The 25844-nt window shown below is 36.5% G+C and overlaps 1 protein-coding gene across 2 annotated transcripts; it reads left to right on the top strand.

Moving 5' to 3' along the window:
- The first annotated feature begins 3800 nt into the window (after window positions 1-3800).
- Window positions 3801-11313, top strand: LOC145062503 (GDSL esterase/lipase At5g45950-like). Of its 2 annotated transcripts, none has more exons than XM_079010100.1 (5): window positions 3801-4172; window positions 4362-4492; window positions 7655-7888; window positions 10209-10446; window positions 10855-11313. In XM_079010100.1, exons 1-5 carry the CDS (start codon window positions 3872-3874, stop codon window positions 11037-11039), a joined length of 1089 nt encoding a protein of 362 aa, XP_078866226.1. In that variant the 5' UTR covers window positions 3801-3871; the 3' UTR covers window positions 11040-11313. The 2 variants fall into 2 exon arrangements, with proteins under 2 accessions (XP_078866226.1, XP_078866225.1); XM_079010099.1 differs by having other exon boundaries at window positions 10200-10446.
- The last annotated feature ends 14531 nt before the right edge of the window (window positions 11314-25844 follow it).

Here is a 25844-nt window from a genome sequence, read left to right as displayed (position 1 = left end):
GAAGTGTGGTTCCCGAGTCGAAGCTCTGCCCGCGAGAAGTTCGATTTTTGAAGAGATCTTCCAGATCTGCTGAGGATTTCTACTTCTATAAGCCGTAGTGCTGTCCGATCATCTTCTGATCAAGTGAGTGTATACTACCTTTCATAAACACAATAATAATACGAGTTTGATTCGAGTGTATTAAGAGTATTGTTGTTTATAAGTGTGAGTGTGTAGTTATTTTCTTTCCAAATACAATAATACGAAGTATTATATATAAAATACGTGCTATGTGTATATATTTGGTTGTGTTATGTGTGAATGAGTATTCACTCTCTTCTATCTTATAGATCTGCTTATTTCTTTATGAGATATGTGTTATATGTGTGTGTGCCTCATCTGTTTTGTGATATATGTGTTGATTAAGGCATGCTATACAGGTTTTCTTTAAACTGTGTATACAAATGTATATTTTTATCTACTAATATGTTGGGTAGAACATGGGTAGACAGTTGGTGTGTAATAAACAGATGAGAGGCCTCGTTGTTGTTTGATTGAGTCATCTAGCGGAGTTTAGATGACGACCACTGGCTATTCTAGACAGTCTTGTGGAAACATTAGCAGGTTCGCCACCTGTAGGTGTTAATGAACTTGGGTGTTCATTCGTTGTACTCCATCCCCCTCATGGTTGCCTTATTTGACTTATATTGCTGAGGTACCCCCGAAGCATGTGTTGTCGCCTCGATGAAATATTCTTAGACTAGGTCCCTTATGTTAGTTGTTTTAGGGACATTAAAGTGAGAATAACGGGAATGGGTAATTGGGTTATTGTTGGTTGGTGAAAATTAAATATGATATTTATTGTGGGTTGAAAACCCTATATGCTCACCAGGCTCCCAAGCCTGACCCACTCAGTTTTAAATTGTATTACAGGAAGTGGCGGAAGGGCATGAGATGGATGAACCATCAAGATGTTTTGTTTACAAGTCTGCATATGTTTATATTTGTTATATGACTTGTAATGTATTCGTTTATGCTTATTGGTCTGTATCGGAACATGACACCCCGAGTTTTGATTATAATGAAAATACATTTCTTTTATGAAATGCTTCGGTAAACATTGTTTTATCATGTTTTGTTTTTGGGAACAAATTCCGCAACTCTTTCAAATCAAAAGGATTTACTCTGAAAATATTTAAAAGCATAAATGAAAATCGGTCTTTTCTGGCCGAGATTTTGGGGATGTCACAATTTTTGATATAGCACTTGGAGCTTTGGAGTGTTCGTTGCGAGTTTCCATCGCCAACGAACAGGGTTTCTGCTTCGAGCATTTTCCAAGATTGTAACTTATAGATAATCGTGGTGTCTTAGCTGATCAATTTGATTCCCATCCCCATGGGGGACTATAGTATGGATTGATTAGTTGAGTAGATTTGGTCCCATGATTGACTGTGAGGGACAACGGGTGGTAGTTCGGACCCCAAGTGGGGGAGAACTGATTATTTATGGTGAGTGTACCGGGGTTGGTTCGACCTTTTTCTGCCGCCAGGGCTTGGCAGTATCTTTTGCATGGATGTCTGGGTTATCTCACAAGTGTGATTGACACTCGGGTCGAAGGGGGACTTTAGATTTCGGATGTGACTGTAGTCAGAGATTTTCTAGATGTATTCCCAGATGATTTACCTGGTGTGCCTCCTATGAGGCAGATTGAGTTCAAGATTGATTTGGTTCCTAACACGGTCCTAATTGCTAAGGTGTCGTACCGATTGGCACCAACTGATATGAATGAGTTGTCCTATCTACTCCAGGAGCTGTTGGGCAAGTAGTTTATTCGACCAAGCAGTTCGTCATGTGGAGCACTGATTTTGTCCGTGAAGAAGAAGGATGGTTCACATTGGTTGCGCATTGATTACTGGAAACTGAACAAGTTGACGGTGAAGAACTGTTACCCACTTTTACGGATTGATGATCTCTTCGATCATCTGCAGGGTGCATCTTGGTTCTCCATGATCAATTTGAGGTCATGGTATCATTAGTTGAGAGTTAGAGAGCAGGACGTGGAGAACACAATGTTCTGAACTCGTTATGGTCATTACGAGTTTGTGGCGATGCCCTTTGGGCTCACCAACGCACCAACGATATTTATGGATTTCATGAATCTCGTACGCAAGCTAATGCTCGATCGTTCGATCATTGTTTTTATTGATGATGTCATGGTCGATTCCAAGACCAATGAGAAACATACGAAGTACCTTCGAGAGCTACTAGGAGTTTTGAGGAGGGAGATGTTTTATGCCAAGTTCTCGAAATGTGAGGTTTAGTTACTGAAGGTCCAATTCTTGGGACATCACATTAACTAGGACAAGATTTTGGTCGACTCGGGCAACATAGAGACAGTTATGTAGTGGGAGGTCCCGAAGTCTCCCTCGGAGATCAGAATTTTTTGGAAGGCAGGGTATTATCGGAAGTTTATTCAAGATTTCTCCAAGGTTGCTATACCCCTCACTCGTTTAACGAGGAAGGGCGTGGATTTTCTTCGGGTACCTACGCAGCAGGCTGAGTTCGAGACACTTAAGAATTATGTGAGGTCCCGGTGTTGACCCTTCCGGAGGGCGTGAATGATTTTGTTGTATATTGTGATGTTTCTATCACCGGTTTGGGGGCAATACTCATGCAACCAGTTTAAAATAACTAATTAATAATTTTGAGTATTTACTATAAAAGTTTAATTAATTTTGTAACCGTGGTTCCACGGATGATAAACTAGTATGACATATAATAAGAGAACTATTCACCAAACTAAATTATTTGTCGGCTGCCAATTGAAATCTAATTGCGTAGAATACTATAAAAGTTTAATTAATTTTGTAACCGTGGTTCCACGGGTTATAAACTAGTATGACATATAATAAGAGAACTATTCACCAAACTAAATTATTTGTTGGGTGCCAATTGAAATCTAATTGTGTGGAAGGGTATTTATTTGTCGTATGCCGCATTGCGCCCCCATGATGTCAATGTGTTGTAAGCTACGTAAAGCTCGCCTCACCGAATTGAAATCTAATTGCCAAAAATGAAATTTTCAGTCTTTGTTTAAAAAAATTTATATTAGGAATTTGTTCCTTATTTTTTTGTTTTTTTGAAGTTATTAGTCTTTATTATAAACAATTGACTATACTACCCGTTTTTAATTTTAATAGAAATATTTTTATTTCATTTTATATTATATTTAATTATTAATATATTATTGTTGAAAATTATGATATCCTACTTTGCTTTGCCTCTATCATATTGAGATGGTTTATAATGATTCATCCTAACTATAAGAAAGAAGGTATTTTTCAATTTTCATATAATTGTTCATTATAGCATCACCATTTTTTATTTTTTGAAACATTATGTTGGTTCATAATTATTCATCTAGAATATTTTAATCATAGGCTTGTTAAAGTAAATTAATTTTATTATATTATGTTTTGAAGCTCTACCTCATCAACATTAAGACATTTAAAAGAGAAAATACATCGAAATTTGTACAATGGTGATACAAATTTCAATACAAACCCAACATGTCCTTAAAATGCGCTATGCGTTGAAATTTTCTTCCTAAAAATAGGCCATGCATAGAATTTAATTTTTTATTTTTGAAAGGTTAACAAACATTATTAGTGGAGTATTACTTATTACCAAAGGGCTTTGTAGGTAATTAACCAGGATAACGCCTGGTCCTACACCAGCCTTGCGCAATACAATGCTCAGACCTACTAAAATTAAATGGCATGCCTATAAAAGCCATGGCGCAGGCATCTCTATATGAAATACATCTCAGTCACATTATTCTTTCTATTAAAACAAGTTAATACTCATTACAATTTCTTCTCATTGATTGAAAATGAAACATATAACATGGCTGATACTTAACCTAGTAATAGTGATGTTCTTGTTCTTGTTCCAATCCATGGTCACATGCCATGCACGTGACCTGGAGAGTGCCCAGGAGCTTAGGATCCTTGCAACCAAGTATAATGTCACTTCCATTATCGTGTTTGGTGATTCAAGTGTCGATCCTGGTAACAACAACAATCTTCCAAACACATGGCATAAAGGCAACTTTTTGCCTTATGGGGCAGATTTCGGTAATTCCAAACCAACTGGAAGGTTCACTAATGGCAGACTTTCCACTGATTTCATCGGTAACTTTTAGTATAATTTTCATGCATGAGTACTTTTAGCGAAAGTTAAATCACCAATATATCACTATGCATTAATTAATGTTTGTTGAATGTGCCTTTGTTCATGTATTGTTATAGGTTTTGTACAATACTGAATCATGCATGGTTGATTTCTTTTTTGTTCTTTCTTTTGTGTGTGTGTGTGTGCAGCTGCGGCTTTAGGATACAGAAAAATTATTAAAGCGTATTTGGATCGAAATCTGATGGAAGAAGACCTGTTGCATGGCGTTAGTTTTGCATCTGGTGGTTCTGGTTACGATGATTTTACTGCAAATGTCACTGTAAGTGACATGACATGCTTCGACTGTTTGACACATAAACCTCACGTGACCGTTCCATTTATTTATGAATATATTTTGGTTATAGTTTTTATTTTTAGATGCTAAATTGGTAAAAGAAAAAAACTTTTACTCTTCTGAAATTGAGAATTTTTCATAAACATCCTATGCTTTCAAGTTTTTATCTAAAATATCATTGTTTTTTTTTTCAAAAAATCGCTCGTGTTTCTAAAAGTTTTCAGAAAAAACTACTTATATAAAAAACTTAAAAGAAATATAGCACAATATTATTTCTAAAGAAACCATTTTTGTTATAATACAATGTTAACTACTAGAGATTGAAAATGATTAGATTTTTTTTATAAAAACCAAACGAAATTAATTAAAATTTTCGGTTTTTAACTTCGAAAAATAAATCATTGTTTTTTGGGTTTTGGTTTGTGGTTTTCCTTTTATATATATATATATATATATATATATATATATATATATATATATATATATATATATATATATATATATATAAAATGACAAGGTGAGAACACTATTCTATATTATTATTCTGTATATATAATGTTATGTCATTATTAATCAATTAATATATAATATTTACATTGAAATAATTAAATTACTACACATATATAAAATTTATAACACAATAATAACATAAAAATGAATGTATGAATACTTGTATGTTAATATTCATATTATAATTAATAAATAGTAGAGTCATTAAATTCAAAACAGAATAACATAAAAATATTGTTATAATGTTCTTATTTTATTTACTGTTTATATATATATATATATATATATATATATATATATATATATATATATATATAATTGATAAACTCACTTGATGATAATTAAACTTCAATATACATCCTCTGTAACATACTTTCATATCAAACTGAATGGCGGGTAAGGGTTTGAAAAAACAAAACCAACAACTCAACCAATAATAAAGGGGAAGCCTACTAAAAACCCAAAAAGAATTGAAAATGAAATGAGCAAACTGATTTAGGAAACCTAAATTTTCGTTTTTTTTTTCTTTCTTTTTTTTTCCTGATAGATCGAAATTTTTTGGTTTCGGTTTGTTTCCTATATACCAAAAGCCGAAAAAAATTAGCAAACAAAAATATCCAAAAATTATGTTGTATTCTCAAAACAAATTTTTAAGTAAAAAGAAAAATAAAATTTGAAAGTCAAAATTCATATTTTTCGGTTCGATTTTGGTTTAATTAAAAAATCGATCATCCTCACCACTAGTGGTTAAAAACTTTGCTCAATTGTAAGAAATTATGTTGTATTTTGAATAAATAATTTTCTTAAAATATGATGGTTTTTTAAAGTTTTTTTATTAGTTTTTCTTAAATTTTATAAAACTATTAGTGGTTTTTCTAGAAAAAAATATATAATTGTGATTTTTTACATAAAAGTTTAAACCTAGTATTTTTTAGAAAATTTTCCTATAAAATATACTCAGAATCTATATAAATTAAAACCTACAAGTGGAATTTTCCTTTACTTATTGTCATACGCGAGTTATAATTTGGCTTATAACTTATATTTAACAAATAACAACTTAAATTGGTAAAGAAGAACAAACTTAGTTAAACAAAGCTGGTCAAATAGGCCAAACTTTGCCGGAAACGTGTTTTATTCAAAACATAAAACTTCTTATACTGTTTTTATTATTTAACATTTTATGTGATAATATAGTTTTTAAATTAGATATAAATCAATGTTATTAAGATCGGAATCATGATGGTAGGATCATAAAATTTATGATTTTACAAACAAAAGATGATCCCGCTCTTAATAATTTCGTTTTGGAGCAAGATCGAACCTATTATAGCATTGCACTTAGGATCACAAGATCGTATACAATCTCATCCAACTTTATTTGATTTTTTATATAATGTCTAAAAGTATGAAGTATAAAGTCTTTTCTAGCCTTGATGATAAAACCGACGAATTCAAAAAATTTGTCATGAGAATTTTGAGACTGAAATGTTCTTTATTTGGTCATGAAAAGAATAGGAGTACTTTTGAGATGATAATTTTCAAGATACAACACTTAAATTTGAACCATAACTTATTATATTGCTAATTTGTGAATCTAACCTTTAGGCTAAATCATAATTTTTAAAAATTTCCACAAGTTGTGAACCAATTATAGAACGAAACTTACTTTTCATGCTATAAACTTATAACTATTCATTTAATTTGGTAAGATATTCAATCCTAGTCAAATCTTAGAATCACGATCTTATTAAATAACGAAAAGATTTTATATAAGATTTCAATTTTGACTTGGGAGTATAGGTAAAAAGATGTAGCTTTTGACCAAGTTTGGCTCTCATGCCCTTTCCTTACTTCCACCCCTATGTAATCCAATGTTTTCCTAGTTGATGGACAGCCTCTTTGAAAAAAAATCATGTTATCAAAAGAAAAATGGACCAAAGTGTTTAAAGGTCAGGGCCCATGGGACTCGACCGAGCCCAGTTTCAGTTATTTAAACCACATAATCTACATCTACAGCTCAATAATATATGCATACTAAACTAACATGGACATTTTTGCGTTTGTTATAAATCCAAAATTGGGATGTATTTTTTTTTTTTTAATTATTTTTAAAAATTTTTAAAATTCACTTGGCAAATTGAACTAACATATAACATTCTCCTTATGTAAAAAATAAAAAGCAATAGAAATAGTGTTTGATGGTTGAATATATTTTACTAAAGTATCGACATTTTAACAAGTTAGATTATTTTCCGCTCCAATCAAGGTCTCTCTCTCTCTCTCTCTCTCTCTCTCTCTCTCTCTCTCTCTCTCTCTCTCTCTCTCTCTCTCTCTCTCTCTCAGAGTATATGTTTCAGTCCAAGTGATCCAAGTTCAAATCTCACCCAAGACAGTGTTCTCCTAAGTCCTTAGCTATCTATACGTTACCAACAATTTTGGTCATGATTTTATTTGATCTCAAGATCATTGAGCCGATCTTTGTAATATATATGCTTGAGAGTTGAGACGTCATAATTTTTGTGTCAACGAATGTTGATCTTAACACAATTTTCATGCGACATCACAAATAAATTGTTGCTATCTTATATAACGAATGGATTGTTGTTAACATGATTATCTTTTTTCTTATTATAGAATGTTATATCTCTTCGAAAGCAATTGGATTACTTTAAGGAGTATAAACTTCGTTTAAGAATGCTTGTTGGAGAAGAAGGTTCTCATAGAATTGTTTCGAATGCTGTGTTCATTCTGAGCATGGGTACAAATGACTTTTTGCAAAATTACTACATTGATCCTACTCGATCCAAGACGTTTACCATTGTTCAATACCAACATTTCTTGATCAACTGCATGGAAAAATACATAAAGGTAAAACATCAATCTTTGTTTATATTTTAAGCAGCTGCTAAAAAGGATTTCAAGGGAAATTTATGTGTTTGATAAGAACACATTTCTTTTTATTTGCTAAAAGCAACACATTACACATACATGTTTTATTTCATTTGTAAGAAGTTTTGTTTCACTCAATACATTTGTTATCAATATGCATTACTAATTCCTTTACACAATAACAATAATAAGATATTAATACTGGATAATATTATATTGTACTTTGATATATGTGTCAAAACTCAAAAATAACAACTATAAGACCTGCAACACAAATCAATCACTTACAAGAAGTATTGAAGCCACCATTGGTATATATATATTTTATTTCATTTATATTATGTTTTTTATTTTATTTTATTTATTTTTATTTTAATAATTTAGTAATTTTTGCAAAACTTCTATTAAGCTTTTTAATACAGCTCTTAACATACCTCAATATGAAGTAGTCTCACACATAAATGATGACGAGTGACCATGTCAATCCAGAAACTACATAGTTATGAAATCGAACAATTTCACCAATAATTGAGTTATAGTTAAAATTATATGACAAAAATATCCAAATATTGAGTGATAAAACCATATCTTCTACTAAACATAAACAATAAATCATGTTGGAAACTCACGAAACGTCAATATCTTTACTTAAATCGTTTCTCATTGTTTCTAACTCAACTTTTTTTTTTTCTTTTTCTATTTCATAATTCTCTTCGAACTCTCTTTACATATCAAGTAATTACTTTGAATCAATTTCAAGACAAGAGTAGGGGGGGGGGGGGGGGGATGGCGGGATCATGAGGAGGAGGGAGTGGTCGATGGGGTCGTATAGTTAAGGAAAAGACGGATAAACTTGAAATGAAGTTTTGACGTAGGTGATTAAGTCATTTCCACATTACAAAAGTACTTAACAAAATTTATAGTTTATTTACAGAATTCAAAAATCTTTTATATAAATAAATGAGTCATTTTCGAGTTGAAATTCGCAAACCTAATATTACCAATTTAATTTTCGTTCGTGTCATATGAAACCGTTTAATTAAACGGGTTAAAATATATTACAAAAACTTGTATATTTTGTCGTAGGTTATTGTGTTATCGAGTCGTGTCAACTTTTGTCACTCTCTAGATTTGAATGATTCGATAAGCCTCTAATATATGGTGTATCACTATCATCCACCTTTTTTTTGGAACCACAAATCTATGTTACTCCTAAACCCACCTATGTCTTAGACGAGACTTGAACCCTCGACCTCAATGAGAAAGATTGACACCAGATATCGTTGGACTAGGAGTCTTTTAGTATCATCTATCTTCTTTATATAATAAATGGTAATTAACGTCTTTATGATATCCATCATACTCTTTCTTAGTCACAACCAAATAATGATTCGTTTAAGGTTCTAAATAACGTAAGACGTGACTTGACGGTAATGTCAAGCGTTGCTTAGCAGCAATATCAAACCTCAAGTTTTTTTGAGTCTTGGTTGGTGAGTCACGTCGTTTGTAAAGTGTGACTTAAGATGACAATTTTGAATATAATTAATAAATTTTATATATTTTTTATACTATTATTTATATATATATATATATATATATATATATATATATATATATATATATATATATATATATATATATATATGCATGACGACATTTTATCAAAACTTGATGGCAAGTAAAAGCCGTGGAACCATGACCCGCCATGGCGGAGTCATGACGAACTTTTTAGAAGATTGGATTTGTTCAAGCACTTAAATCTTCTAGACGGGCTTTAAGATAATTGATTTTTACCATGTACATCGTCCAGGCTTCTGTCTTACACATATTTTTAAATAGAGAAATTAAATGTTCTCCTGTATTTTCTTCCTATATATCTACCCACCTATGTAAAATGACAATAATTAAGTGTTATATTTTGATAAAATTAATGATATTTTAAGATAATTGTCATTATTTCATATGAGTAAGAAAATAGTTAGGAAAAAAATAGAAAGGTTTCTCTTTTAAATAACATTTTAGATGAACTAATTTACTTCAAAATATTAATTAGGATTATACACAACCGACCAAAAAAAATCACATGGCTTTTCTAACACATAAATATATGCTTGATTCGATCCTCATGTCAATAGTCCATACTAAGAATTTGAAATATATCTTTTATTTTTCATGGTGTGAGAATGCGGCTTGGAAAATAATACGCTTTAGAAAAATGCTGAAACTCGACAAATAATGCATAAAAAAGTACTCGTATTATCTTTTCGTTTTTTATGCATGGAAACTATAGGAAATGCAGTCACTAGGAGTAAGGCGATTGGCATTAGTTGGGATGGAGCCATTCGGATGCATGCCTATGATAAAGACATTAAAGAACAGTGACAAATGTGATGAAGAAATGAATCGGGTGGCTTTCACTTTCAACTCTTTGTTGATGGAAAAATTATCGACGCTCAAAACAACATTACTGATGCAAACTGCCTTTGTTAACATTTATGGTGTCATTCAGAACATTATACAGAACCCAACAAAATATGGTTAGTACTTATCTCTTCTTCTGCAAAGATCCTTTCATTTATATTTTTCTAAAACATTGAAAAACTTATCATTTGTAATAGAAGTACTATTTGTGTTAATATATCTAAATTAAGTAACATAACAAGATAAAAGGGGAATGAAATGAAAATATTAGTTAAAGAAATGCCTACCTTCTCAAACACAAGCTATTGGTAGTTATGAAGCTGTCCATGCCACCTAAACATAGATTAGCTCCCGCTATAAAACATGGGTCGGTTAATAAATTTATGGGCCTGTATAGAGTGGATGTACTTAAAAGAACGTTTGACATGCCGTTTCCCCATATACGTCTTTGAATTTTTTTAGTTTGAAATATAAAATAATGATTTATTATTGAATAATGTATTTCAATAAAATGAAAATGACAGGATTTTCAGAAGTTAAAAAGGGATGTTGTGGATCTGGATTAACAGAATTTGGAACTAGCTTAAAGGGGTTGGGTACATGTATGGATCACTCAACATACATTTATTGGGATGCTGTTCATTTTACAGAGAAAATGTATTATGTTATCGCGGATGAGGTTGTGAAATCTATGAGTTCAAGCTTTTAGCTCAACATTTGTTCATATTTCGCTGGTGAATCTCCAATGGTGTATCAATAAACATGTTACAAAAAGTTCATGGTGTATGCAAGGTTAATTTCCATGGTCTTAAATAGGTTGCTTTCAATTCAACTTCACTAAGAGTCGTCAAAGTTTCTTTATTTTCTCGTTTGTGTGTTCATTGTTGAAAATGTTCTTTAGTATCTTAACATGGACAAGCTATGTATTGTATGGTGCCTAGCTTTGTTTATGAATAAATATATATACTTTAGGTTTGATTTCATTTTATTTTGCACTTTTGATAAATGAGATTTGACATGAGTCTCTTTCGTATGTTATTAATTTTTTAAGAGTTATCCCTAGAAAGAATTATATAAAAGAGTTTGGTGAGAAATACTTTGTTTTGATTGATGAGAAAATATACCTTGAGTATTATTTTATAAATGTAAAAAATGATAGACTAATGAGCTAAAGCAACTACCTACGAAAGCTAGGATGAATACTAATGCATATGTGAAAGGTCAACTATTACATGTCATTAGGGTCCACCGTAGACATGTGTTGATTGTGCCACCACACAAGGCCAATGTCGTTTATAGGCCCCATATATATAGAGTTGGCATGTGCAAGATTAATGAGCCCGTGACACATAATGTTGTTGTAGTATGCTTGTAAATTACTTAAAATTCCCGAATAATGATGTTGATTCGCGTTTAGAGTACTTGCAAAAGAGTTCGAGGTGGTAGAACCACTAGGATTACTTTATAACGTATTTTGATATTGTTACGATTTTCATTTCATATATTTTTCATTTTTAATGGATTGTGGGAGGAGTAATAAAGCGTGACATTTGATGATATCGTGGATTCAATGCTATGGTCTCTGTTTTCTTCACATGGCTCATGTAGTAATGACATATTATTTTATTCTAGAAAGGGAAATGGTTTGGTGTTGGCGATGACATCAACTATATTGAGATAAGGGAGGTAGTTGGCAAAGAGTTTGTATGTAAGTTTAACTTTAGTTATTAGTGAGTTTACATTAGATAGAGCATCAGTTAAGTTTTTTTTAGAATAAAAAGTTATGTCATGGAGTTATTGCTTGGATGCTTGTGATTTTGAGGCTGCAAACATTCTTAACATCTTGTTTTCTAGAAGACATTAATCTAACTTATTCCCTAAGTCATTAGTGGTACAATTATCACTAGAGATAATTTAAAATAAATTGGGTTCATAGGTTGAGTAGAGCCAAGACTTGACATGGACATCAATGGATTTCCAATCTTCATCATCGTTCTTCGAAAGTTTGCATGTCCTACATTATGACCAAATAGTTTTGCACGTTTACCCTAATAAAAAAAATGTCTCGCTGTAGCTTGCACTATGAACCATCAATTGTTAGTTTGAAATCGAATTGGGAATAAACTGTCATTAATACGTGGCTTGCATATTGAACCACCAATTGTTAGTTTGAAGCGATGACGGATGTGGACTTGGGTATGATGGAAACATGAAAATAAATTTAATAAAAAAACAGAAGCAATACATTGAACAATCAAATTTTGGTTTGAAGCATGAAAATAGACGTAGAATGCACATTGAACCATCAATTGTTATAAAAAATATGTTGTCATAGCTTGCACTTTGAACCATCAATTGTTAGATTGAAATTAAAATGTGATAGACATTCATTAATACATAGCTTGCACATTAAACCATTAAGTGTTAGTGTGAAGTGATGGAGGATGTCGACTTGGGTATGATGAAAGGTGTAACGCCCTAAAAATACTAATATTTTTTTAAAGTTTTAAACCAGAAAAAAAAAATATAATCAATGCGGAAAAGCCATTAGGGGATGTTGTGTAGTCAAGTCAAGCTCTTCCCCTTGGAATTGGAAGTACCTGAAAAATGTTAAACCACAAACCATAAGCATGAAACATAGTGAGTTTCCCAAAATACCACATATCATACAAATAGGTCCAGCCCAACATGTAAATGGGCCCAACCCAACGTACATACAAATGAGCCCATCTCACTCATACAAATAGGCCCAACCCAGCATACATATATAAATAGGCCTAGCCCAATCATGCAAATGACCCCATCCCAACACACATGTAAATGGACCCAACCCAACATATAATAAATGGGCCTAACCCAACATACAGTAAATGGGTACAACCCAACATAAACATGCAAGATTCACAAAGACAGCTAGCATCCTACAAAGTTTAGTGAGAAGACTCACTTCAACCCTGAAGACAAGATAAACCACCCACCCAAGCCGACGATATTAAGCTTCATCATGCTAAACATATTCATAATAAAACCCTAATTAACAATTAAGGTAATGACTAACTCACGAAAGGTATAGGCTCACAATTAAACCTCATTTGGGAAAAAAAAAGACCATTTTCCCCTTCCAATACTAAGTTCCAACATCGTTGACCAAAGTTAAACTGGTTAAAAAGTTAATGGTCAACGGTCAGTTTACTTACGCTCAATAAAGCACACTAATCTATGCCCTGTGTAGAGCTACACCCAACGTACAAAGTCTAGGCCATAGGTAGAGCCCATAACCCCAAAACTTCTATTAAGCTCTTAATACAACAAGCCAAACTCTCAAAATCCCATATCTGATCTAATTAAATGTCTTAATGGATAAAGTCTCTAACTTTATCCATTTGCATGGCCAAGATAATCACAAAACAAAACTCTAAGTCCATATTGCCAACTTTTGCTCAAGAACTCATGCATGGGTGAAGGAGAGTGCCCAAGCTCTCATTTTTATGACCATAACCTCAAAAACAACAGAAGGGGAACTTAAATGGACTGGAGTAACCCATACTCTCAAGGACCAAGGTGCTGTTTGTTTTTTCTGAGGCAAAATGTCTGCAGTCTGCGGACCAATTCTATAGACCTCTGCAGTAGAAGAGGTGGACCAAACGTCTGCAGTCTGAAAAAAGAAGACTGTTTGTTTTTTTAACATCTGCGGGCTACTAAAATAAACTAAAATCTAAATAAACTAATTTTTTTTAAACTTCAAAGTGATTTTGTAATATTTTTATGACTTCGTTATAAATAATTAATGAATTTAGATCAACTTTTATGTATTATTGTATAAAAAATAAAAATAAAAATAAAAATGGTATGAATTAATATATATATATATATATATATATATATATATATATATATATATATATATATATATATATATATATATTGATAAAAACCAACAACTTTGGTTGCAAAGTTATAACTAAACATTATAATTAGTGATTAAAGAATTTGATACATAAATGGATGGAAATAAACTTCTATTTCTTCAATTAAATCCAATTAAAACGTACCATAAATATTTTCTCGGGAAATTGACGATACTGTATTAAATAATGTTTTACAAAATTTGGGAAAAAAAAATATAAGAATATATTATGATTTTTTTTTTCATATTTATATAAACAATTTCAACGACTATTAGTTTAATAAATCTTTATTTATAAATTTATCAAAAATATCATGTTTGTATCGTCGAACGTTTTTTTATAAGTTTTGTAATTTTTTTTTTCAAATTGTTTATCAATAATAAAGTTGGAAAAAATATAGTTAAAAAAAACTTTAAAAAAATAAAGATATATATGTTTTTTAGGCTAGAAGATGTCTGAAGATGTTAGAAGACTCTGGTCCACATCTGCGTCAAGAAGAGGGCACACATACATTTTTAGGTCTGCAGTCTTTCATAAAAACAAACAGTCTACGAAGGCTAATGTCTACGCGACGCAGACAGAAGAGACCACACAGATCTGCGGACAAAAAACAAACACTACCCAAGATTTCAGTGAGAAAAGCATAAAAATCATAACCATACTAGATCTAACATGTACAACAATCAAGATGAAAGCTTTATACCTTCCAAAGATAGATGTTGGCTTGCAAATCCTAGATCTACGTATGCCTAGACCATCCCATGGTCTTACAATCATCATCGCTACAGCCTGGAGCCTGAACCTGAACCAGAACCCATCAGTCTGAAATATAGAAACCATACTCTAAGACAGATGATCATCCTTATGTCGTACATATGCCTAGTCCATGACTATGATCACCACCAAACCAGGGTTAATGAATACCCAAAACATCTCGTTCGTGAATTGTTAACCAATCTCAACTATGGAAAACATGCCCAAACGACCTCAAATATACACTTGACCTCTTGAAAAATCATTACTAACCCACCACTCCCACATTGGCAACCAAAATCTTAACAAATGAACCACAAAAAAACCAGGGGGTTCACAAATGCAAACGTTCCGCAAATGACCTTCGTTGCACAACTAAGTCTTCCATCCCAAAACATAATTTACTATTCGCATAATCCAAACCAACTAGTCACTAAGCCTCTCGATCCCCATAATGATCTAATACTCAACCATGCTAAATGCTAACAGTCTAACACCAAAGAGCCTTAGTCATATGACTACCGGGTTCCAACCACCTAAGTTATACCCTATCCAGTTCACGTTTCATCATGACACCATCTAATCCACTAGAATGCGTAAGATCACAGAGCACACTGATATTGCCAACATTCCATCACTGGCCTGGAGACTCACGACCAACACCATATGCCCTAAGCATATCCTCGAATGTCTAAATGGTCCGGTCATCGAAGACAACTTAACCAAACGGGCCTCGCCCACTGGTCTCACCTAAACTAACATAACCCAAAGGGCCTTGCCCACTGGTCTCACCTAAACTAATCATAACCAAACAGGCCTCACCTAAAAACAAGAGTTATTCAAGCCTAAACATCGTCACAACTCCAACAACCCTCATACCCACCAAAGAGCGGCTCAATAACCATAACAGGTCCAACTCAACCCAAGTGAATGATGTGATCCTCCCACCATCTTACAATCATCATCGCTACAACCTAGACCATCCCATGGTCTTATCAATAATTCATAAGAATACCCACCCATAACTCAACACAAGTTGAAACCGCCGCCTGCTAGACTCCATCATGCGTTTATATCATGCTTCGAACCTCAAAGCCTTCATCAGACAAAAACAGGCAGAGAGTTCCTCATTCAACCCTCAACCAAAACCTAGTTACATAACCAAAAATACGTCACTGCCAATACTACTCAAGACTGTCATCAAGCTGAGCTTGCAAGAACTAAAATTCCATCACCAGTCGACCTAGTGTACACACATACCGAAATACGAATAAATACACTTTACTATCTTAACGAAAGCTTGATGCCTCCAAGAAACTTCCATTAATATAACTCCAAAATCCTCGAGAAACTTAAACTGATGGCAAAGAACGAATAAACCAACTATCGAAAATGGATAGATAACTAATCCAATGACCCACTTATTACCTAATAAAACCTATGCGAACATGCATCAACCATGCCCTGAAGGTATTTCCTCGCAACCATGAACGATCCCTATGAATCCCGCATTCAAATCCAATATGCTCACATTGCAACTTCTTCAGACTTAATGCACTAAAACCATCAAATCAGTCTGGTTGCTGATCCTCTAAATAGAGCACTTAATTCTTCCCTACTTAGGGATCCCTCTATCACTGCATGTCATCTCCCATGTCAAAGTCTAAAACCGACCCAACCAGACATACTCTAAGCATGACTCTTGGTATGCAAAATGACATAGGATAAACCTGGTGGGTTTTGAGCATTATAACACTCCTAAGGTGTACATGCAACCCTAAATACCTTGGATCTTAGTTTTCTATATTATACATGCCAACTTGAACTTTCCAAGGTATTACCCTAACTAGCATACAAAACTTTGATACTTGGGTAATAAAACAAGTTAGATAACATACCTTTCTTTGTAGCTTGTTGGAAACCTTGAACCTTTAGCCTTTAAGAGCTTAGCACCAATAGTATAAATGCCTCAAGTGGAATCACGACACATCTAGAACAAAGGATAACTTGAGAAGAGATTCCTTGCACACACAAATCGGCTAGCCCTATAGTATTCCACTTAAGTGCCGATTTCATGAGCTAGAGGGGCACTTATATAGTGTGGCAAACTAGGGTTACACCATGTAAACCTTAATGACTTTTCATATCCTTCATGCTCCATGGGTTAAAACCTCCATGGAGTATCCATGGGTTACCACATGGGTTTATCCCAACATTAAGAACTATGGATCATAAGCCCATTTTATAAGAATGAATGATTTACCAAATCAACCCCTTATATTTAATTAGTATCTATTGATCAAAATTAATTCCAAATTAATTCTTGATCAATACTAATTAAATAATATGATTTCATATTAATATATTAAAACTTATAATATATTAATAAACCATAAATAACTTCTTCTCAAAAATCCATCCTATCAAATTGTCCTGACGATATGCAAATCAAATGGACCATGCTACTCTTGGGTCAATTACATACCAATTATAGTTATGGACTTAGACACTAATCCAACAAAACCCTCGAATGATAATAACCATACACTCATAAAGAAATTCCGATTCTTAGGTGGAGACTTAAATAAACCGAACATAATGTCTCACACACAATCACAAGATCATAAACATTGATAATAAGAGAATGAAGGAAATAAATATGATATATGTGTGCGGCAACATCTGATGGAACTCGGATCTCCTCGACCTATAGCTGAAAAACTCGTCTCCTCACTACTGGAGCCTCCACCTTACCCTTGCGACCATTAGTAATTCTTAGAGTAGCTGGACCAGGCGCCCTCACCACTCAACTCGCCAACCTCAAAAAATCGACCTTTTTATGGCCCACCTGGTTGCAGTGAAAAGAAATCAGATCGAAACCCCAAGGATAATCCCTACTAAAATAACCAGTCTGGCCGCAACTAAAACAACCCCTTTCTTGCTCATGAAAACTCTCATCGTGAGTCCTCCCACACTTGGCACAACTGCCCCCGCCCTGATGGCCTCCCGATTGTGAATCTTGAGTCTTGGGCTTCTTCGCCTGGCCCACTATGGTCAAAACTTATTCTGGACTACACTTGGTCTGTAGCTACAGCTCACTCTCTCACTCTCGAGCTCTTGCAATCATGTCATCCAAGGTCTTGTAGCTTGACAGGCTCACAAACTCCTGAATATCATGGTACCTCGTCTTCTTCATCTTCTCATCTGTAGTGTACTACAAGACCAACAAAGCCCTCGCCCTAAACTTGGCGGTGATCTCCGCCACGTTCTCTATCGTATGGCAAAGGTCCTGAAACTCCCTCACCAACTGCCACACCTCAATAGCCGGTGCAAACTCTACCCTGAACTCACCATGAAAACCTCCAAGCCTCTCATTCAGCAGCTTCATGATCCCCTCCTTGATGGTACCAAACATCATAGGAGTCGCATCCAAAATACAACGGGTGATCTCATATGTAACGAACTTGTGAATCCTCTCATCAATTGGCTCAACACTAGAGCCTGAACTAAAACCAGAGCCAAAACCAGAACCTCCTCCACGAGTGCTCATCACCATAATGAAAAACAACCATACAAATGATCAAAACATACCCATAGAATTCCTTATTCTACAGGCTTCTTAGAATCCTTGTGACCTTCCTTGATTCGAGTACAGATCATGTGCTTTCATGAGTACAAGCCCAATACTACCTTCCACACCTATCCATACTTTCCTAAAGAATCATCCCAAATCCTCTAATTCGCCTCCTCATACTGATACTCCTAAAACCCACTAAATAGCGTACCAAACACAATAAGGCACTTCATAGGCTCTCTTAGGATCCCCACTTCACCCTGCCACCAGCTGCTGAAAAACTCCTAATGATGTCAGCTAACTACTTCATGAATACAATTACATTCAAGAAAACTTAAATAATCTTTCAACTAAAAGACCCAATCTTACAACAGGTAGACTCAAACGAGAGCTGCACAATAAGACCAAATCAATCATTCTAAAATTATTTAAACTTTGCAAAATGTAACTTAACATATTCATTTAGTAGTCAACTCACATCAATATGATTGTCACAAAACACAAATCAAGAAACATTCAGGCGGTAACACACAATAGGCCACAAAACCTAAAAAGGCATCCCCCCAACTCACTAACTTCTATGGTGCTAGGAACTTCTACCAACAGCTCCGGTTACCATATGCATGCAAATTATACACAATACGGGATCAAAAAATTATCGAATAAATGATTCTACCCTAAGCCCACAACCAAAAGAGGAACATGGAATAAGGATAAATCAGTCATTCTAGGGCTATATGGTCATAATTGTATACAATTTTTAAGCATAGACTTAGCAAATAATCCCACCAATATAGATTTTAAAATAAGGCATAACATCCAATTTCTCTTAGGATACATGGCATCACAAATCATCGTTCTATCATGCAATTTCTGAAGGTACCCTTAGTACTATCCCAACATGAAAACATTCCATAACATATAACATATCAACATGTATGGGTATTCTGGGAATCACTTACTTGAGATCGGCTGATTGCACACATCACATCCCTTTCTTTTGCACAAACCTTTATAGATTTTTTTAAAATGATCATCAATTCCTCATTTTGAGTTCATACGCGCCTGAGACTGCACCCTAATCCCTCAAACCAAGGCTTTGATACCAACTTGTAACATCCCAAAAATACCGATAAATTTTTTATTTTTAAACCATTAATTCCATACAACCATTTGTTCCAAAACCAATCAGAGTGAATTGAACATCAGAGTAAAAAATATAATCAATGTGGAAAAGACATCAGGGGATGTTGTGCAGTCAAGCCGAGCCTTTCCTTTTGGAACTAAAAGTACCTAAAAATGTTGAACCACAAACCGTAAGCACCAATCTTAATGAGTTCCCCAAATACCAAAATACCATACAAATGAGCCCATCCCAACATGAAAATGAGACCAACCCAACGTACATACATATAGGCCCAACCTAATCATGTAAATGGACCCAACACAACATACATATATAAATGGGCCCTAACCCAATCATGCAAATGGGCCTAAACCAATATACATGTAAATGGGCCCAACCTAACATATAATAAATGGGTCCAGCCAAACATATAGTAAATGGGCCCTACCCAACATACACATGCAAGACTCACAAACACAGCTAGCATCCTACAAAATATAGTGAGAAGACTTACCTTAACCCTGAAGACAAGATAAACAGCCACCCGAACCGACGATATCAAGGCTCATCATGCTAAACATTGAAACGCCCCAAAATTTAAGACCATAAATTTCATTTTCATAATAATAAAATCTCCAATAAAAATGTTTATAAATCCATAAAGGAAAACAATGTATATCAATCAAACATTCCAAATACATGAGAGTTAAGTAAAGCGGAAATCCATACTCCCGGATCACTGACGAATAACTATGTCCTATCCGTACTCTCGGACTAAGGACAACTGACTATGTCTTAATCCATACTCCTGAATTAATGAAAAATAACTATGTCCTATCCATACTCTCGGACTAAGGACAAATGACCATGTCTAATCCATGCTCCTGGATTAATGACATATTTTAAAGTTCTATTCTCCGTGTATATCTCACTCGTACTTATAAGAAGATGCTACCCAATATTCCTCATAATTAATTTCAGCTTACTCTTTCATCCTAAAACATCATGTATTATCAGGTATGTTAATTCACACATAAACATATATTTAATACTTTAATCAATACTTGTATTAAAATCATGTTCATGAAGGGACTATCCAGTCACTTGTCAAAGTGATGATTCCAACTTGGACAACGCTTCGCTTAATTTATTTTCCTTCAATGAAACCTAGTATCATTACCACTAGATTTTAGTCTAATATTCATTACGACTAATTATTAGTCTAGATTCATCATTAATTTAGAGACTACTTCATGATCTATCAAGTAAGGATCAACCAGGCAGGACAGTTGGGAGGCATGACCATTTCAGCATATAACTTTTCTGAAATCCAACAACCAAACCCAATGTGACCATTCTAGACACCTCTCCTGTAAGTATTTCAATCAGTATAATGACTTGGAATCATTGATAAATCTTATTTATAGGTTCATTGTAACATCTCGAAATTTCAAAAGTAGGGTTGAAGGGCTAAAAGTGTAAGTGTGAGAGGGCAACTCGATGAGTCCACGAGTGGACTCGGCGAGTAGGGTCGCGACTCTGGTCGCGTGTTAAGTGACCAACTCGGCGAGTAGCATGGGTGGACTCGGCGAGTTGGTGCTGAGTGGAGAAAACCCTAATTTCGGAGGTTGAGCCCTATATAAAGAACATAACACTTCTTCCCCAACCTCTTTACCTTCCCTTTGAGTTCCAGAAACCCTAAATTCGTGGGAGCCTTCCTTGGTGAGAGATTAGAGCCTTGGAGGAGGTAATCTTGGAAGGAAATTGAAGAGCAAGAAGAGTGGAGCAAGGGGCTTTGCATAGAATTGGTTCATTCATCAGTGGGAGCCTTCATTTGAGGTAAAAATCTTCTGTTTGAGCTTTTGTGCATCTAGATCTATCATTTGTGGGGGGTTTTGGGGGCATTAATGAGGTCCATATCAAGTTTGGTGTAAGATCTGAGGTTGCTACCTCAGATCTAGGTTGTTAATGATCCAAAAAGCCATAAAGTCTATGCTCAAGAGTTGTTGGTGAAGTTCTTTTGTCCCAAACCCTAGTCCTAGAGTGTAAAATGCCTAGATCTCTTTGGATCCACGTAAAGTTTGCCACTTTACGTGATGGATGGCTTGTAGAAGAGTAGATCTTTGGTTTAGAGCTTCTACATGGCTTGGAAAGCCTCTGTATGGTTTCAGATCTAGGGGTACTCGGCGAGTCACAAGGGTGTACTCGGCGAGTTGCGTGAAGATAGGATGGAACTCGACAAATTGGAAGAACAACTAGGCGAGTTGGATGAATATGGGCAGGAACTCGGCGAGTTGGAAGAACAACTCGGCGAGTTGGTTGCAGATAGCCTTGGACTCGGCGAATATGTTCTTTGACTTGGCGAGTCTGGTCATGGGGTCCTAACCTTTCTTTTGGTTGAGCTGTGAATCGGTGAGTCAAGGGATGACTCGGTGAGTCGAGTGTGAAAGGACTCAGAGTTGTTGGACTCGGTGAGTCTCGGGGTGACTCGGCGAGTTGAGTCGCGGATTGGGGAAGTTCTGTGCATGGGGACTCGGCGAGTAGAGTCAGCCAGGGGTTGAATTTGACTTTGACTTTGACCAAGGGTTGACCATTTGACTTCCAAGGGCATTTTGATAATTGTTGGATATTGTTTTGAGTTCAGTTTTGGTGTTGGCTAGTGGTGGAGATCGTGTTAGTGGTCGGAGCAGCTTGGGCTTATCTGTTCAGTCGGCAGTTGCGAGGTGAGTTATCATCACTATGTCAACATGGTCTACGGCACCAAGGCCGGCCCTTTATCGGATTGTGATCCGGGTATCGTTGTTATGTTATTGCTTTGCTATGATGCATCCTGGTAGTTAGGATGGTATATGTTAGATACCTGGTTAAGGTCGGAATCCTGGTATATAGGATGATGCTATGCTAGTGACCGGTTAGGTCGGTATCCTGGTTAGGATGATGTTATGCTATGTGATCTGTTAGATCGGTTTGATTGGATTAGATTTGTTATATGATTGAATGTTTATGTGCACATGGTTGTTGGACTGGGGTTGGGTTGAGGCGGGACCTACTTTGTGCTGTAGGCCAACACACCCATGGCGGACCGGTTATCCCGAAGGCCCAGCGGGCGGTCCGGATAGGCTATAGGCCCCAAGAGGGCGGACCAGACATGCCGAGGCTCAGAGAGTGGACCAGGCCAACTGAAGGCCCAGTGCGGGCGGACCAGTCATACTGTAGAATCAAAGAGTAGACCAGGTGGATTGAAGGCCCAGTGCGGGCGGACCAATCACACTGTAGACTCGATGTATGTGGTTAGACTCGGAGGTGGACCAGGTGGACTGAAGGCTGGTGCGGCGGACCAGTCACACAGTTGACCCGAAGTGCATGGTTGTTTTGTGTTCTGTTATGATATGGCATGTTATGCGTGTATGGTATATGTGGTTGGTATTTTGGGGATATCTCACTAAGCTTTCGAGCTTACAGTTGTGGTTTAATGTTTTTCAGGTTCTTCAGGAGACTGTGGCAAGGCAAAGGCGTGATCGTACCGCTCCTCATGATTATGTTTTGTGATGTGATTCTGGGAAGACTGTGAAATAATTGTATTGAAAACCTTTTTGTAATAATTTTATGAAATCGGGTTGTTTTTGAAAAGTTTAAATTGGTTGGAATTTTATGGTCGTTACAAGTTGGTATCAGAGCCTTGGTTTGAGTGAATTTGAGGAACATTCGTGTGAATGCAGTCTCAAATCGAGGAGGGTTTTCAAAAGAGAATTTAAAATGGTTTTCAAAATGAGTAAAGGAGGACGCGGAGGTACGATCAGCAGGAGCCAGTAAGTAACCCCAAAATACCATACATGATATTTGTTTCTAAGCTTTGATAGAACAGCATGCTAGTACAAGGCTAGGGATCTTCAGGATTTCATGATAATGTTTCCTGATTTATGATGCCTGTTAGCTTAGGGTTTCCTTGTGGGAGACTTCCAGTGTTCCTCTAGGAGTGAGGGTTGAGTGCTTGTTATGTATGTTCTTCACTAGGGTGTTGTGGTATAATTGATATAAATATGGGTAGGTGTGGAAGGTAGTATAGGCCCGTACTACTGAAAGCACAGGACCCATACGCGTATCAAAGAAACCATAACCTCTGGGGATGGATTGGAAGTTGGTTCCCGGGTTAGTGGGAAGTATCTGATATCTTGCGATGTTTTCAGTATGGAGGTTTCGAGGCATGTTGGGAGTGGATCCGGATCCGGATCGGGAGCAGGAGAGGGCGGTCAGGGTGGGTCAGTACCGCCCGAAGTTATTGGTCAGATGAGCACATGCGAGTTGGATGCCAGGATTCGTGAGATCTTGGATGATGAGGTTGCTGCGTTGTTTTGGGCTGAGTTGCCGGAACTGTTTGGGTCGATCAAGACAGCCATGGTTGAGTATTTTGATGAGCTCTATGCGACTCTCATAGAGACGGCTGCCGCGGCGGCTACAGCGGCTGTAGCAGCGGCAGGGGGAGGAGCTGGTCGGGGTTTTCAGTATCGGGACTTTGATAATACGAAGCCTCCTACCTTTGATGGGGTTTAGGACCCGATTGTTGCTATGAGATGGTTGTCGGACGTGGAGGGGTGTTTCTTCACGTTTTCATGCCCTGCTGATCAGAGGTGTGCTCTGAACCTCTTAAGGCTCGGGGCAAAGGATTGGTGGAGATTGACCACGGGGTCGTTTTTCGACGCGTAGAGGGCTGCGGTTTCATGAGATCAATTCCGGGAGATGTTTAGCACTCGTTATGTGCCGCGGGTTGAGAGAGAGAGAGAGAGGTTGGCTCAGGAGTTCCTGGAGCTGAAGCAAGATTCGGAGTCGGTGACGGAGATCACCAAGATGTTCACTGAGAGGGCGATGTTTTGCCCCGAGTTTGCTTCGGAGCAGGCTCAGATGTCCCGATATCTGAGTATGCTCAAGAGGGATATCAGGCAGTTTGTGTCTACGCAGAGGTGCGATACCTTGTTGGAGTTGCAGGAGGCCGCCAGGAGATGTGAGTTAGAGATTGAGTTGCAGTTGCGAGAGCAGAGGCAGGCTCCGGTGCAGTCGCAGTCGGTGCCGAAACGGTCCAAAACCGTTGATTCTAGATTTGGAGATCAGAGCAGCCACAATTGTGGGAAGTGTGGGAAGGGTCACACCGGAGTTTGCAGGTCCGGTGGTACATGCCGCAAGTGCGGAAAGGAGGGGCACTATGCGAGGGATTGTCGGCAGGCAGCCTCGGGTCGGGATTTGAGGATTTGTTATCATTGTCATCAGGTTAGACACTTGAGGGTCAACTGTCCACAGCTTGCTGCGGGACCGGTGTAGGCTCCAGCACCGTCCACTTTGAGGATTACGGGTGGAGGTCAGCGTAGAGCAGAGCCCCGAAGGGCTCAGGGTCGTGCTTTTCAGCTTACAGCAGAGGAGGTCAGGGCAGTGCCAGATGCAGCGGTGGGTATGTTTCTTCCTTGATGTCTTGTTATTTTGTGATTATTTTGGAGTATTGTATATCTGCTAGTCTCGTTGTGTGGTTTATGGTATTGTATTCGTTGTTCCTTGAGAGTTATGGTGTGGTTAAGGGTTTGGTGTAGGGAATTTCTTTGGTTATCATTCATGAGGGTTATTAGTGGGAATTTGGCTTTTGGTCTGAATGTCGGGTATCATCTTCAGTCTGAGGAGTGGTTGCTGAAGGTCGGGTTTCTTTCGAGCCGAGATGATCGGTGTTGATATGTGATTTTGTGAAGGTTGCTCGTTCTAGTGGGAACCAGATCGCGTGTAAGGGATTGTGTTGTGTAGGATTGATAATGGAGGTCGGTGATGGTGACCGGTGATTGATAGTCAGTGCTCTAAGTGGGGGAGAATTGGAAAATTCTCCGGAAGATCGATGAGCATGAGAGGTTGTTTAGCTGCTTGGGATTTAGCAGCAGTTGTGTCAGCCAAGAGCGTAGGCTGGTATGAGTAAGTGGCAGGCATGCGGGGCGGGATACAGACCAAAGGTGATTGATTGTGGAAGGCCTGGGATCGAGCCGGGATTGAGTATGTAGGGTGGAGATAGAGTTCGGAACCCCTAGAGGGCTAGAACAATATGCATGGGAGAGTTTTCCTGGAGGGATAATTCGGGATGTTGGATGCTGGTTGAGCGGTCTGGATAGACTGAAGGCCGGTGGG

Source organism: Lactuca serriola, chromosome 7, assembly GCF_051521515.1.
Source record: "Lactuca serriola cultivar US96UC23 chromosome 7, Lser_US96UC23_V15, whole genome shotgun sequence".
Classification (NCBI taxonomy): Eukaryota; Viridiplantae; Streptophyta; class Magnoliopsida; order Asterales; family Asteraceae; genus Lactuca; species Lactuca serriola.
The sequence above is the reverse complement of the archived record's forward strand: the minus strand, read 5'-3'. Positions and strand labels throughout refer to the sequence as shown.

Coding starts and splice junctions, on each gene's coding strand:
- LOC145062503 (XM_079010099.1), top strand. CDS start 3,872: ATGAAACATATAACATGGCTGATACTTAACCTAGTAATAGTGATGTTC. Junction 4,173..4,361: donor ACTTTCCACTGATTTCATCG/GTAACTTTTAGT, acceptor GTGTGTGTGCAG/CTGCGGCTTTAGGATACAGA. Junction 10,447..10,854: donor ACAGAACCCAACAAAATATG/GTTAGTACTTAT, acceptor TGAAAATGACAG/GATTTTCAGAAGTTAAAAAG.